The sequence below is a fragment of the Lethenteron reissneri genome, chromosome 19 (genome assembly GCF_015708825.2).
Source record: "Lethenteron reissneri isolate LAM-NWPU_2019-01 chromosome 19, ASM1570882v1, whole genome shotgun sequence".
NCBI classification, from domain to species: Eukaryota; Metazoa; Chordata; class Hyperoartia; order Petromyzontiformes; family Petromyzontidae; genus Lethenteron; species Lethenteron reissneri.
Genome location: NC_083797.1, coordinates 3,897,560 through 3,914,695, shown reverse-complemented (window position 1 = coordinate 3,914,695; position 17,136 = coordinate 3,897,560). Strand labels below are relative to the sequence as shown.

At 45.6% G+C, this 17,136-nt stretch overlaps 1 protein-coding gene across 3 annotated transcripts in view; it reads right to left on the bottom strand.

The window, feature by feature from the left end:
• LOC133344176 (collagen alpha-1(XXII) chain-like) overlaps positions 1-17,136 on the bottom strand; it is a 164,138-nt gene that overhangs the window by 101,321 nt on the left and 45,681 nt on the right. For all 3 annotated transcript variants that reach the window (XM_061554189.1, XM_061554188.1, XM_061554187.1), the window contains 6 exons: positions 16,123-16,161; positions 13,090-13,143; positions 11,888-11,941; positions 7,008-7,061; positions 809-862; positions 269-313 (listed from right to left, as the gene is read on the bottom strand). In XM_061554189.1, coding sequence (XP_061410173.1) covers positions 269-313; positions 809-862; positions 7,008-7,061; positions 11,888-11,941; positions 13,090-13,143; positions 16,123-16,161 — 300 coding nt within the window. The remainder of the gene's footprint in view (positions 1-268; positions 314-808; positions 863-7,007; positions 7,062-11,887; positions 11,942-13,089; positions 13,144-16,122; positions 16,162-17,136) is intronic.

Sequence of the window (17,136 nt, the reverse complement as noted above, 5' to 3'; positions counted from 1 at the left end):
TTTCCATGAGGATAGCTGGTAAGGGAGCCTTTGACATTCTGGCAAAGCGCCAACAACATTCAGAGCTTACATTGGCTACTAAGTTATGTACTTACACACATCAAAAAAGCTTTTTGAAATTGGATGTGCAATGAATGCCATTAAGGACTGCTTGTTCAATGATTTAAGGCATTTCTGGTGCAGCTCGAATTTTGTCTGCGAGTCATTAACTTAAGTGCCTAGAAACAAATGCTGAAAATGTTACAAAATTGCGATTATTAAATCCCACCTTTTCTCCTCCAATTCCCACATGGCCTTGTATTCCTTGGGGGCCCTGAAGTGGAAAAAAAGTGTAAAAAAAAGTAATACAAATTTCAGACGATTTCAGACATGGAGCAACTTACATTTCAAAAGGAAATCAGTTCACAATGCAGTTTTTTGTATGAATAGCGAGTAAATTAAACATACGATTGACACATTTTCAGAACATCGGGCAGTCCGTTCTAACACCTCTAACAGTTCCCATACATTTCAGAGCGCACTTGTGAAAACGTGCCTCGGAGCTTGAGTTCGCCTTCCGACATTTTTGAAAATGCGGCCCCTTTGCGTTTTGGAATGGGCAGAATAACCAACATTCGCCTGCCCCTTGGTTGGCTCCCCTATTTCCCATTCCATCAGCTTTTCATTTAGAGCTGAGGCGTGATAGGTTGCCACCCTGCCCCATGCCACAATCTCTTTACGTCTCACCGACATTCCCCCCCCCCCGCTGGAAACACTGTGCTGCACAAAACCACGCCAAGAGAAGCACGCATTAATAAAGGTGACTTACGGGGGGTCCCGCAAGCCCAGGTGGGCCTGTCTTCCCATCCGCCCCCGGTGGACCCTGAAAAACACGCAAAGGGGAGGGGGGGGGGGCATGTTGCGTTACGTGCTTCCGCGCCACCATGCAGCCAAACATAGCGTGGAGGACACGCAGACAAACACGTGCGCGCTCCTCTAGGCGCACATGGCAGACACGTAACACCTCTATCGCCTTCTTGTTTAAGGACGAGCTCAAATGATCGCTCGACATTCATCGCCGCCAGCGTCGTTCAAATGCAAGCGAGTAAATAACGCGCGGCAACCATAAACACGTGCTAAACGACATCGGTGTTCAATTAATCCCGATCAATGCTGGGGAATGAAGCGGTTAGCAGATGGCAGTGGAGCAAACGGGTTGCTGACCTATCTGTACAGATTTATCAAAATGGAGAAGCAGGCAATGGTTCACCTTCATATGTGTGTGTGTCACTCCACATAAATCATTTGTATATATATTTTACACAGCCTTTAAGGAGCGCATAAGTTCAGCAAGGTGTACAGTGTCTCATCACCTTTCTTGAATTAATGCTGGAGAATGGCCAGGTATGATATGCAAGTAGCCTCTCTTTAACATGCGGGTCTTAGTTCGAGCAAAAATGTATAAATGACAACAACAACAACAAATAATGATCAGTGTCAATTTGAAGACTATAATAAAGAGATAAACAATGTCTCATTCATATGTCTGTCTCGCAACACAAACAAATTAAAACATTTTTAGACAAGCCACGCACGGCTTCCAAGCAAAATCTGAATATTTCGTTTAACTGGAGGAATCCGATGAAGCTTCGTCACAGATGTCCAGTTAGAGCTACCTGTTCCAGACGCACGCCGCTACCTCTGCTACGTTCGCCTTTCAGTTCGTTCCAGCCATCGCCGTATGCTTAAGCTCCCGCAGGAGAAAAATAATTCCTCGTTTAAAAAACAAAGTGATATCGTACGGCAGTTTCTCACACTTTTTTTTTGTTTGGCCCGCGAACCGCTCAGCGGATGCAAACATTTCCACGGACCACCCAGTACCACCGCCCCCCCCCCACCTACGGTGAGAAGATGCATTCACTTCTCTCTCTAAATACCAGGTACACAAAATTATTAATGTTACCGGAACATAAAAAATATATATATAAAACAAAAACGCAGCTATAAGTGTTTTTGTTAGCTCTTAGGGGTTAGGATAGTAGGGTTAAACTTAAGCAAACGTAATTTTTTAATTGAACATCATCGGTGAAATGTCAATTCATATCCGAAACAAAAAAAAAGAGGGGCGTGCAAACGTCGTCGTGATTTCCGCATCAAACTGCGTGCGCATCAGCGGCTCCCGCGGTCCACCTGCAGGGACCGAACCACGACTTTGCGAGCCACCGCCGTACGCCCCAGACGCGGCGACGAGCTCCAACCTGACGCGACACTCGTTTACACAGAGCGAGGCCTTCCCGACAAAAACCAGAAAAACAATAAAAGGACTAAATTTCGATTTAAAGCTTTCGTGACTGCAGGGATTCATATTCTTGGTTCTTTCGGTAAAGTCACATAGAGGAGAAATGATAAAAGAATAAAATAAAATATAATAAAATAATATAAGAAAAAATATAATATAATAATATAATTTTATGATGTTAAATTTATTTTATTTTATTATTTCCCTTCTACGTGACTTTACCGAAAGAACCAAGAAGAATAAAAGGACTCTTCCTTGGTGAGTACGAACGCCGCACGCGAGGCTCCAGACCCAGAACGACGGCACTCCCCGGTCGACACGACACGCGAGTTCTGGCGCACGTGAACCCCAGCATTTAGCGACGCTTCACTCCACGCAGGCTGCCGCACGAGACGCCGTGCCGAGACGAAAAGGACAGCTTTCGTTGTTTCGTGCAGCGATCGCTGCGAGGCTTCACTCGTTCTTGGGAGTTCGCGTTTTTGGCTGCACGTGCCGGTGTTGTCCTTGGCACTCGCCAGCAAACAGATACAATCGTTGCGGTAATTATGCCAGAAGCACACTATCCAATTAAAATAGTGGCATGCATTTATTTTGTTATTGTTGTTGTTAGTCTTGATTTGAAGCTGTCGTGACTGCAGGAATCCGTGCGCTTTGGTTCTTTCGGTAAAGTCACGTAGGTAGAGAAATTAAACAAAATAAAAATAATATATCACGACGTTTCGATCGCAACACAAGCGGTCGTCCTCGGGCGGAAAAAATAATCGAGCAGATTATTAATAATCCAGCAGTGGAACTGCTGAACCGGCTGGATTATTTGTTCCGCCTGAGGACGACCGCTTGTGATGCGATCTAAACGTAGTGATCTATTTTTATTTTGGTTTATTTTTCTACCTACGTGACTTTACCGAAAGAACAAAAGAGTATGTTGTTGTTAGTGTTTGTCATCATTATGATTGAGAGAAAAAAATCCGCACGTATTTCGCTCGCAAGAATATAGCTCGGCAGGTCTATATATGACCGTTTTAATTGGCCAAATTCAAATCAACAAAGGTTTTTACGACAGCTGAGAGAACAGCAATTACTTCATCGGCACACAGTGTCAATTTAAATGTCTAATTTACGGTGCACTGTTTTTAGACAATGGCATTCCAGGAATCTATCCATGTTAGGCAAGTGGTGGCTCAATCCTAGGAGCTTCTATTTTTCCCCTCTCCGTTTTTTTCCCTCCCCACTCTCTAAATATACTCCACTCGCCGCCACGGCGGCACCCCGACGCTCGATCACTCCCCACGTCTCGCACGTGCTTGCCCATTGTTCTGTGCGAGCCAGCAATGAGTCACACGGAAACGCGCGCGCGCACAACACAAAGATCTCCGTGATAGCCTTACCGGCAAATGCCGTTAACGAGCAGCATCTATGAAGGCCGGCACGGCACACGATGGGGTGGGGTGGCCAGCACCATGCCCGACCGCCTTTGTCTCCCCAGTGGCGACGTTTACACATCGCACCGGGTACTCATTTGAGGCTGAATCGAACGAGGGCGACGAGACCCAGGGACCGGTTCTAGATAATCGTCACTGGTGTTGGCCATGAGCGGGAATCGAACCTGGGTCGACAGGTTCGTAGCGCAGCGCGCTAACCACTACGACACACACACAGCCACCTCCACATGAACGCTTGCGGTGATCCTCGCAAGCAGTGGCTCTTGGATAACCATCGAACAAAGACGGCCACCGCATCGCACGCTTTAGTAATGCTCTTCTGCATCGGTCTGGAACGCTTTTCATTCCGATATTAGGAAGCTACTGGAGCTATGCACGTATACATCATTTATATTGCAAAGTCATTTCTTTAAAACTGCTTTTTGTGTTTAATTCGTCATTTCCCCGCACCTCCGATTAGCACGATTGGCTACGTACGGTGCGAAAGAAGTTTAACACACATACATTAAAATAGAGGTTTTTTTTTAATACACACAATGGACAGGAAGGACAAGATCAAAGGCCGCATGCATAATGTGCGTTGACTCATTAACCCCCCCCCCCACTTTGCGCAAGAGCGCAGAAGTGTGGTCACCACATCTACGCCTCCACGTAAGGAACGAAACAGGTGGACTTCTCCACAAATCCGGCTGTCGCCAGATGAAGCTATTTGTAATTACTGGCAAAACGTCGTACTCGGATTGTAAATGTTGTGGCTTGGCTCTCCAACACACCGGTTAGTGCTGTACTAGTGACGAATTGGCCACGTTCTGTTTACGTGACAACCCTTACTAGTTGGCTGTGTCGGGTGGCGGCGGGTTTTAACGACACATTTATATATTTACGCAATCTAACCAAAAAACCCCCTCTATTATGTATACATTAAAATGCATATCTATGCAGGTTCTCTGCTGTAGTGACCGTTGCTGTCGAGTGTGCAGGTTTTGCAACCCCGGCTCCTTGCCATACTTACACGTGTCACGTTCAGTGGCAGCTCAGGATTTCAGTTGTGCTCGAGTTGGGCTCTCCAGTCTTAATAATGATGATAATAATGGTGATGATGATAATGGTGATAATGATGATGATGGTGATAATGATGATAATACTGGTGATAATGATGACGATAATAATGGTGATAATGGTGATGCAATTCATGATGCGCACGATATGTCATGGACATCAATGACCATGACGCCAAGGCACGGAGCCACGCTCACAATGTCAGTGTCACTCGAGAGCCGGGTGAGAAGCGGTGGGGCCATTAAGCGTCTCTTAAAAATAAACGTGTGTCTTAGCTGACACATTCAATGGCTCAGCTGAATAACAGCAATTGTACATGGCAGTGGCTTCATTTGGTCTTTGCCCAAGCACTAGTTGCATAGCTAGAGAGTGTGCAGGCGGTGCAACCGCGTCGGGGCCCATGGGACGGGGCGGGCCCAGGTGCTGGGCTTCGAAGTGTGGGGGGGGAAATTTTGACAGGGGGATCTCCATTCCACACGCTGCACTCGGGTTCCGTTTTAGTTTTCTAGAAGGGGCAGTATGATGCATCGGTTCACGGGTTCATATCAATTCTTAATCTCACAATAAACAGATCAAATCGTGTGTAACAAAATAGTTTTTTTTATATTCTCATACGTCGCAAATAAAGGATTCACAACATATTTTCTGATAACACGATATTGCAATGAAAAAAAAAGTCTATTCTTGAATTGAATCACGTACACGATGTTGGCAATTCACAAAATTGCTCCACCGCTACATCACAGACTAGTTTTGCGGATGCTGTTAGTGAGCACCTACCAAAGGCCAGCAAGACAGACACGATGTTGGAGTGACCAGCACCACGCCCGACCACCGCGGACTTCTACACACTGCTCCAGGTAAAGTACCGTGCTCGTTGATGGCTACATTTACCAAAGAAAGGTCCAGGCTAGGTTCAGATTGAGCATGCTTGGGAAACAACCTCAAGTCACCAGTATCACCGCAAGATAGAACACAATACACCGGGCTTCTACACACGTTGATCTCCTGCTCCCTCCTCCATCCTCCTTCTCTACCTCCCCTTGCACTAAAAACATAAACTTGGTCCTATAGCACCACTGGTCCAAATGGCCTCGTACAAACGTACACACACAAAATCAAAACAATTTCATATCGATGGGACCCTTTTTGCCACTGGTGAAACAAAGCAATAAACAGAGGCTGTCTTTGGACTAGGCCAATCCGTTTCGAGGACAATGCATGCATTATCAAAGCATATTTGTTTGCATGTTTCACCACAAGTATGTGTGGTTAATGCAGACGTGATGCCTTGTGTCTATTTGGTCTTTTAACATCTTTACACCGATGGTTATGCCAGAAAGCGAAAAGCCCTTTTTTATTAACAATTTTATTTTTACCGCGAGCTATTCTTCAGATGTGATCTGGTCACACTGGAGAGCTCACCGAAATGGCTTAGATCATCATACGTGGGAATTTATAGTCGCAGCGAAATAACCTGAGCGCGTGTTGTTTATAAATGTGGAGGGAAAAACCGGAGGAACCCCCGGAGAAAAATCCACGTGACCACCACGCCAAATATACAACGGGTGTCATGAGGGTCAGGGATTGATCGCATGAAGCTGTTGCATACCAGGCGAGCGAGTTCGCATCTCGATATTGGTATACGCTAATGATACCCTGGTATGGGATTGTCAGCCGATGCCAGCATGCCAATTGTGTCCATCGTGTGTGCCAATTGTATATCAGCCTCGGAGAGCTGCGTCGTCTGGTGCAGTCACACTGGCCCAAACGAACTCATGTCAAGAGTACACCAATTGGACACTGATTCTACACTAATTGTGGAAGTACCTCAGTTAGATTTTAACCGTCCGCTTTGTTGAGATTTGGAAATTAGTTCGTAAATACTCTGAGAGACCCTTCTCAATTGCCAGTCTTTTAGCTATCTGCTGGACGTACATTTAATAAAGCACGATCCGTGCTGTGATCGTAAACGTGAGCCAAAATGTTTTTGCTTTGTTTCCAGCAAATCTGTACCCAAGCCCGCAGCTGTGAACTGTGAAGAAGAAAACGACCCCAGCCACATTTGGTTCCAAAACATCACGTGGTGTCGGCTAATCCGAAAGTGTCTGCCTCTCTGGTATTTGCAGGCGGCAAATGTTTCACCTGCTGATGACGTGGCAAAACCTGTGACCCGACGAGATGACAGTGCTCGAACATCGATCGGAAACAGCGGCCAAAATACGTACCCTGAGGCCAGCGGCACCGGGACTTCCCGGTTCTCCTCTTTGTCCGAGCTCCCCCTAAAAGGAAACAGAAGAAGAACGTCCGTTTGAATTCACACGACGAGCCACGCCGCTCCGACGTACAAAAGCAGCCCGCGCAGAAGACCGACGGTGGTCATTCAGCTCGCAACTCGACAAGACCTTTGCATCCATGAATCTCGCCCATCAAAATTGCGACGTGTCTGCTGGCAGCTTCGTTGCATTACGCAGTTTTTCTTCTCAGGCGTTGGACAATTTTAAAAACAGCCACATGGCGATCGGGAGGTGGCCCTGATTACTGTCGTGCGAGGGTGTGGAGTTAATGCGAACCTCCTGCTAACCGGGGCCAGGTGCCGTCAATAGGAACTGGGCGGCCCTGTGTCACAATCCCATCGCACGACGCTGCAATGTATGTATGTGTGTGTATGTACGTACGTTGTGTGAAGCGGTAGAGTAAGCGGTTCGCTCGCTGCTCTAGGAACCCCGGGGACCCCAGTTTCAATTCCCGCTCACGGCCAACACCAGTGACGATTATCTGAACCGGTCCTGGGCCTCTTCCCCCTAGGTCGACTCAGCCTCAAATGAGTGGTGCTGGTCACCCACTCTCTCCTGTGCCATGCCGGCCTTCATAGGTGCTCGCTAACAGCTCTTGCCCCAACTGTTAAGGCTATACAGGGGATCTGGGTCTTTTCGTATGTATGTTGAACTTCTTCTGCACCGTACGTAGCCAACCGTGCTAATCGGAGGTGTGGCGGAAGGACAACAAACTAAACACTAAAAGCAGCTATAAAGAAGTTAGCAAATGGCTGTCTCGTCGCTGCATGAAGCTGCGACGGTGAATCACTTTACTACTTGTACGAAGCCACGGTGAGATTTTCACCGCACAGCCCCCCCGTCCCGGCCTCGTACCGCCCGTTAAATTCCGACGTGCAAACGCAAAAGCATGACGCACGCTTTCAAGTCGAAGGTTCGCGCGGACACGAGTTAAAAGCGGGGGGGGGGGGGGGGGGGGGGGGCGTCCCATGCGGTCTCATGGACCGTGGGGTGGCGAGGGCCAGCAGTGAAGCCACGCGTCGGAAGCCAGCGATGTCCCACGTGCGGAATGCTTCCCCCCGTTTGGTTCGACGGCAGGTGGGCGTGCGTCCGCGACGTACGGCCCCGTAGATTTGAACCTGGCGACAGATCCAAATCTACGCAACTGCCGGCCCGCCGACTCGGTGCTGAGCCTACTGCAGTTTGTGCGCGACTGTGCCGTGTAGAGGTTCCGTTGTCACAGCACAAACAGCGAATGTTGATGAGTGTGCAGAGATGAGGACGACAAAAATGCCACGATTTCTGTCCAAAATGTTGTGGGCGGCTATCTCTTGGCCCACACTTCATATTTTTGGAGGCGTCCGGACTACCCACGGCACCCGCAGGTCACTGCGGCCCTCAGAAGCGGAGTGAGCAAGCACCGACTACGGCCGGCAGTGTCCGTCCAGTGCTCGTCGAGCTGCATTGGCTTCTGGTTGCCGAACGAATACATCGTTGAGGTCGCAACTCGGTACACACAAAGTGCCTGCCACAAATGAACCGCGATGCAATGCCGATCTCATCGAGGAGCAGAAACCATCACGCGAGATCCGGTCATCCTCGCAGTCGCTTTTTGCTGACCATCGAACAAAGATGGTTACTGGATCGCACACTTTCAGATGCGCTTCTGCGGCCGTCTGGAACGCGCTTCCTTCCGATATTATGAAGCCATTGGAACAATGCACTTTTAAATCATCTAGATTGAAAAACGAATTTCTACTTTTTGTGTTTAGTTTGTTGTCCTGGCCCCACACCTTCGATTAGCAAGTTTGGCTACGTATGGTGCGAAAGAAGTTCAACATACAATCATACATACTGACGTGGCGGAAGACGGGCTGGTGTTGCCACCACCACAACCGGGCAAATTTGCTGATTTTTTTTTTGTCTTCTCGACAGACCTGTTCTTCACCTGAGGACGGCTGTTTGCGTTGTGGCCGAAACGTCGTGAGAATTATTTTATTATGTTTTATTTTTATTATTTTATTATTTCCATTCTACATGACTTTACCGAAAGAACCAAGAAGATAAATTTGCTGATGTTTACACTCCGGGTACTCATGTAAGTCTATGTCAACCTAGTGGGGCCCAGAAGAGGTCCTGACACCACTCGCCACTGATGTTAGCCATGGCTGGGTAGAGAGCTGAGGTCGCGCGCTGCGGAAATCAATGCAGCACCCACAAAACAGACACGTCTACATGTAAATATGCACACGTATTACTATGATAAATGGTTTGAGAATGGAATTTACAGTCTTGAGAATGACTTCATTAATATATATAAAGTAAATGGAATATTCAGTTATAGTCATATGAGCCTATATTTTCTTACGCAATTCAGTTTTTGTTTTAACACGTAAAACCATTTACGTGGGAGCGGTGGTGCAGCGGTTCGCTCAACCCGAGTGACCTGAGGTCAATTCCCACCTGCGGTTGACCAGCCCGCACTGACCAGCGTGGTGCGGCATGGTCAAGCAACACCCGTAACCAACACGGCGCAGGGAGGCCCTTATTAAGCACTGAACTGACAAAGGGCCGAACGTTATTAAACGTCTGTATTCGTACTGTTGCCGCCAACGTGCTTACAGATGTCCTGAGAATTTAGTGCGGCGCACGGGAAACACGTGTGCGCATTTTTCGTAAGTGAAAAAAGAAACACACACACATCACTGCCTTCTCACCACCACCGCTGGTCACCTCCACCACCTATTCATATCCGCTGCTACAGACGAACCGGTGATCAAAGGGCCAACGCATCCATCCTTCATCGGCTTCACGGTACAAGTCAGAAGCCCGCGCCGCGTGCTGTTCTCGCCCACGCGAACGCGCGTGCGCATCGGGCGTTGAAATTCGGTGGCGGGCCAAGGACAATTCGAAGCGAGCGCCGTGCCGCCGTAGCTTTGCCGGACGACCGTTCCCGGGGACTGCGGGAGCTCTCCGATTGGCACGGTTGGCTACGTACGGTGCGAACGAAGTTCAAAGTGCGTACGTGCGTACACACGCACGGCCCTCCGTTCACATCGGCGACGATGCTTCCCGCAGCCAATCATCCCAAGCCACGGCGACCGTTCAATCTGCATAGGAGCCCCGCTGTGCGATGGGCTAAGCTTAAAACATCGCTCTAATAATTGCTTCCAGCCGCGATGGTTCTTTCCATTCTTTCTGACGCAAAATTGCCGGCGTACAGTACGCAAAGGCGAGTTGCTGTGGTTGTCAGCTCGTTTGGTTGGGGCTCGCCGAGTAGACATTATTTTTGGGTGCGTCATCATCAGCAGCAGCAATGGTCATGGCCTCTCCACTGCTGGATGAAGGCTTTTCCAAGCCACGATCCTGAGATGGAATAAACTTCCTCTTATTTTACTTTATATAGGCTTATGTGAAGCACAATCTTGGTGTTCAACTTCCTTCGCATCATACGTAGCCAAATGCGCTAATCGGAGGTGCGGGGAAAGGACGTGCAACCATGGGGAAAACATGCAAACTCCAAATATACAGGCGTATATGTAAACTCCACGCAACCACGGAAAGAACATGCAAAATTAGGGTCAGGATTTAACCCACGACTTAACGTATACCAGGCGAGGTCGTTAACATCTCGCCACCTGCGCACAACATGATTCTATCGCTCCATCTCCCCGGCGGACGTCCAACTCGGATGCATTCCATTCCTCGGCTGCCACTCCGTTGTTATTATTCTTGACTAACGTCACTACAAGCATTACACGCGGGTTAAGTGAGGTAACTTAATCATATCGTGGTTGTGTACCGGACTGATTATGAAGAAAATCTTTTTTTTAACAGCGTAATCAGAATGATGGGCTATTTTTGTTTTTTTAACGACATGGGTTCAAGCTGATATTTGGTGCTCATCTGCTTAAAAAAAAATATGAACTACTTTGAGGTCATAATCAACGTTTTTGGGTTTAGATCGCGTTATTTATAAATGTGTCGTAACCCTCCACCACCCGACACGGCCAATCAGTAAAAAAGTGTCACGTTGACAAAAGACAAATATTTCACTACTTTAGCCCACCGTTGTGTTAAAGCGTGAAACCACAACATTTACCATTTTTGAGTACGACGTTTCGCTGGTAATTGCATCCAGCATCATCGGGCAATTCGCCAGAATGGTGAGAGGCTCTGCTCTGGCTCCCGTTCTTATATAGAGCAGCAGCAGGGTGACGTCATCATCAACTCATCAGGTTGCAACGATTTGAGGAGGGGTTATTGTAATTATATACTAGATTAGTAATCAGGCAGTTGTTCCGATGCGAGTTGGGGAATAAAAAAACATTTCAGAGGATTAATATTCTTGGTTCTTTCGGTAAAGTCACATAGAAGGGAAACAATAAAATAAAAAAAATATGAAACATATTTTATTGTTTCCCTTCTACGTGACTTTACCGAAAGAACCAAGAAGATGAATCCCTGCAGTCACGAAAGCTTTAAATCGAAATATAAAAGTAACCTATTTTTATTTTACCAGGTAAGGCCCACTGGGCAATATAGCTCTTGTTCAGAAGCAGTCTGGCCACATGTGATGATAGCTCAACGAAGCAAGTGGCTTAACATTTGGAAAATGACAGCAGCCGAATACAAAGCTAGTTTGAAAAGATAAGATTTCAGAAGTTTACGAAAGATGTTTGAAAATTTCTCGGCACGCAGTGCGCTGGGAAGTGAGTTCCAAGCCGAAAGGCCCAGTACGATATATATAGCATACTTAAAAAAAAGATTATTCTAAGTGAGCTCGTATTGTTTTCTATGAGTTTATTGATGATCTAAGAGCATCAACTGACCTTTTCGCCTGCTTTGCCATCTCTCCCAGGCAGACCGGTTGGTCCCAAGGCTCCCTACAGCAACAAAGACAAAGAAAAAAACCCATAATAGACAGAAGACCAACACAAAGCAACACATGTAACTTTGATGTGGTCAGAGACAGCAGCAGCGAGCCCCGTTAGTATAAGGTGTCTTATCGTGGAGATCACCAAGCCTCTTTTGCCCCGCTAAGAACTGAAATAGGAATGAAAGGAGAGTGGGAAGTGAACCACTCCACTGAGATCATGGACTCAGATACAGGGGTTCGGCCACCCATGATCATTAATTCACGTTCTCATGCATAACGTCCACTGTGGTGGAATGCTATTGAGAATATAAAAGACATACGGACAATATTCAACACGATTTGGGGGCGGTTCTTAAAGCTTCTAAAAACATTCAAACTAACAAAAATGTTATTTCTATTTCTGCATATTGTTCCGACGATGTCTGACGTAGTTTAAAATGAACCATTGCACGTAATTCGTAAAATTGGTTGAGAGAATTGTTTCTCAACTTTATTGGGGAAATAACGCAACAATAATTGGCGCATTAACCAAGTGATAATTAATTTGTTTTCCTATATCAGGTGGTGGAAGGTCTTAACACCACACATTTGGTCAGATAATGACATGGACTGACCCAAAAAAATCAAGCATAAATTAAAACAAGGCTTGGGTTTTCATTTAATAAATAGCACATTTAATAAATAGGTTCTAAAGTGTAAAGAGATTATTGTTTAAGCCTGGTTACTAATGACCGCACAAAAGACCCATCGTTACATCTTTCTCGTAACTTCGTTTAATACATTCTATGATGAAAATTCAATAACAGCGTTCACGTGTTTTACTGCCATAGCAGAGTGCATGGGTAAATGCAGCATGCTTAGAGTGGATCAGAGGTCACATGAAAGGAAACTTAAAAGTAGTCCTGGGATATCACCTTCCGCAAGCCATTATCTAAAACAGGGCCATGCAATGTTCTGCAATAGTTCTAAATGTATGCGACACATTTATATTTACACGTTCTAACAAAAAAAAACCCTCTATTATGGATAATGTATGCTTTGTCACGTGACATGACATTGATAGTGCGACTGGTATCATGTTGGAATTTTCTTTTTTTAAGCCACACATGAAATGGGAATGTTCCACACACGGGGCAGCATTTTAACAGTGCTTACCTTGGCGCCTCTTTCCCCCCTTGCACCGGCAAGTCCTGGCTGGCCTGTGTCTCCCTAGCAGAGCGAGCAGCAGCAGCAGCAGCACAAGTCAATCAGGGCGCTCACAGAGCGTTAGCATGCCGTTCACAGAATTATTCAGCAAAACACATTCTTGAGGCAAAACAAAAAGAAAAACCCAGCCAACTTTATTCATTTTCGCACCCCTGCCGAGTTCCTTTGTGCCGTGTTAAATATTCCACAATTTCCTTGTGTTTTGTGGAGATTATAATGGATATTAGTGTGCCTCTGACTTTTGCTTGCCACAATCAATGAGCTCCAATGCGCACGTTTAAGACCTCTGGCGTCGTCTCGCGACCGTCATGCACGAGGGCATGCATCGAATCGGCCGCACGCTTGAAAGTTGTTTTAAAAACGTGCGTGTGCCATCGTTCTTGTGACGAAAGGATAATCCTACTCTGTGTTATTCGTGACATTTTCTAAAAAAAAAAAATTTCGCCCAACCGAGCATGAGTTTGGCCTCATCCTCTATTAATAACATCAAGCCAGTGTTGGAAAATTCCACATTCCCAAAGCAGGGTGGGGTGGGGGGGCAGTCTTTCCAAGAGAAAAATGCTGTTGACTTGCCCCCCCCAAAGTAAAATGTAAAAAAAAAGCAAAGGTGAAAAACCTGTAATTGCTTCCACTGCTGGCAAAAGGGCCCCCACCAGAGACAGCTTTTGAGGGCTCTTCTCGAGATTATCTCAGGATAACTGTGGGAGTACCTCCACTTTACTCCACTCAATGCGACCTTCCGATTGACAGTGCAGCACCTACTTAAACTGCTGCCTGGGCAAGAAGCGCGGGGATTCAGGAAAGCTTTACCAGAGGCATCTGGACATCGATTCCGGTGCGCTAACCATTACAGAAACTCCTCAGAAAAATGGCGCTTCGCCATTCGTCCGCGACAAAGGGAGGCACGTGACGAACTTTACGGCAAAGCATTCTTAGGTTTTTCGGTAAAGTCACGTAGGTAAAAATACAAATTTATAAAAGTAAAATAAAAATAAAATAAAAATCACGACGTTTCGGAGGCAACACAAGCTTCCGTCTTCAGGTGGAACCGTCACAGCACGATAGCTGTATCAAGTGAGAGAAATTCCAAGAAACAGTATTTGTATATATACTGGTTGAGGGTGGGAGGAGCCAAGGTAGTCCCTGGATATTATTTGTGTGAGGTTCGGTGCGGCTGAAGCACTTTTATTAATTTTAATATTTTACCTACGTGACTTTACCTAAAAACCTAAGACTATGAATCCTTGCAGAAACGAAAGTTTCAAATCTAGAATTTACAGCAAAGGTGGCGGTGAGGTGGGCTCGAATAGACGTGAGTGATTGACGCCCCCGCCACATAATCAGCCCAACAGCTGAACTTGTAAAACTCGAAGGGTGTGAGAACGGCTGTGTGCTCGTTTAAAAAAAGATGCTCTGTAATTCCATCAAGGATCAGCATCTCTCGAGCGAACCCCGAAATAAAGGTTGGCCTTCTGATCCCTCAGTTGTAAAGGCAGCCCATCCACAATGCATACCAAGCATACGTACATTCTTTCAAGAATGAAGAACTGTTAGTCTATTGTTTCCTTGAAAGTGAGTTTAGCTCTTAAGTCTAAGAGTATTTTCCATTCACCTTATTTTTATATATAATAAACAAGGAAACGTTAAATACTAAAGTAAATTTTTGATGCCAAAGGATTTTGAAAGCTATCACCAACATTCACACAGCTGCGCGTTTTAATATTCTCATGCCAGTAATGGTACAAGCGAAGCTCTGTGAATTGCTGGCATCTAATATAAAGACTTAATGAATATAGGTCTGTTTAATTTTACGTATTATATGTTATATATCCGTTGTGAGTGACTGATGTTAATTCTACTTAGCTTCTCGAAGGGCTAAAAAGCTGCCATTTTTCTGAATGGATAGTTGTGTTTATTCCTTTAACTGGAAAAATCCCCCCAAAAATAGAACTTTGTTTGGATTAAAATTGGAATTTTTTCACTTTTGAACCAGGGCCTTTGCAAGTTGGTATGCACGTATGTTGAACTTCTTTCGCACCGTACGTAGGCAACCGTGCGCATCGAAGGGGCGTGAAATCGGAGGCAGAGATGTTGAGAGGCGCTACATTCAAATATGTAAATATTTTCAAAAACTAAATTCTTAAATCGTTTCGATGTAAAGCTTTCGTGACTGCGTGGATTCATATTCTTGGTTCTTTTTATGAGTGCGATACTTAAAAAACAACAACAAAAGGGTGAAAGCCTCTCATGTTACCCAGCAGCAGAGGTGCATCCCTGACATTACATACTCATGCCACTGCTGGCAGAAGGACCTCTACTACAGAGGGGGCCCTAGAGAGCCCGCTAGAGAGTGTGTGGCTACTCTTCCATGCAGGCCAGATGTCTTGGAAGAGATGGTAGTGCCCATTGTTAAGCCAACGACACGCGACTCACACATGTAAACACGAATTAATTGTCCAATGACACGTATGTATGTTGAACTTCTTTCGCACCATACGTAGCCAACCGCGCTTTATCGGAGGTGCGGGTGAAGGACAATGAAGTTAACAAAAAAAGCAGTTGGAAAATAACTAACTTTTCAATGTAGATTTAAAAGTGCATTGCTCCAGTGGCTTCCCAATATCGGAAGGAAGAGTGTTCCAGACGGCCGCAAAGCGCATCTGAAAGCACGCCATGCGGTGACCGCCTTTGTTCGTAATATACAGCGGAGGGCAGAGCTTGTGGAGGAATGTGGGTGCCGGCTAACCGCGTGGCTGCCTTGCTCACTTGTCGGTGGTTCCTCCTAGCACCTGAGTCATTCTTTCTCCGTAAAACTGCTTTTGTGTTTAGTTTGTTGTCCTTCCCCCGCACCTCCAATTAGCACGGTTGGCTACGCACGGCGCCAAAGAAGTTCAACGTGCACACGTACATTAGAGAGCACGCGAATACCGCGTTGCAAGTTGAATTTTTTTTTTCACTCTTGAAAACAAACAACAATCTTACCTTTTGTCCCATTTCACCTTTGGCGCTTATGACTCTGCCCTTTAATGAAAAAAAAACACGCAAATATGAGTAAAGCGGTTGCTCTATGCCAGGAGCTGTCATAAAAAAATTGCATGCGTGCAAATAAATAATCGCCAAAGCCACTGGAACCTTCTAAGTTTTAACGTTGCATAAAATATTTTAAATGAAGACCATAAAATTGAGGCCAGCACTAAAAATAAAACCCCGTGTTTATAAAAATGGCTGCACCTGAATAAACGAAAGGTGTAATGGGCAACAGTGGCAGATAGTTTGATATTTTATATGGCCCATGCAAACCAATATATGCACACACAAAGAAGCGATATAAACACAAATTATATTGGCAATGATATATTCTTAACAAGTGCATTTACAATTACAAGTGTTTACTGGCACTGTGAAACCACTTACTCTATAGATGCCTATGACTCTTCCAACTAACACATTTTAAGAACACTTTTTTTTTTCTTCCCACAATACAATTTTATGGTTAGAAACATATAAGGGCTGGGACATTACAAGCATGGAAGATATTCTTATTTATCACATTAACCTTAACATCGATGTATTTTTTTGAGCTTATTAAAAGTTTAACATTTGCTTGCTGCAATCCTTTGTTCATAATAATAATAAACAATTTACAGCCTTTCATCAGACCACTGCCGGATGAAAGCCTCCCCTCGCCGTGTCGGTAATGGGAGTAGGCTGAGTGTGCGTCGCCACGCTGATCAGCTCAGGATGTAAAGGAGGGGGAGAGCTAGCAACGGATCAGACATCGCTTGCCGCTGATATTTAGCCAAGGCCGGGGTTCGAACAAAGGAGGCCGTATTCATAGCGCAGTGTGCTAACCACTGCCCCACCCCTCTCCCATTATTATCAATTATTGTTACCGTAACGTTTTACATTTTTTATTTTTTCTACAAAAAGTTAAATACTCTTTGGTTCTTTCGGTAATGTCACATACGTGAAGAAAATAATAATAATAATAATCAA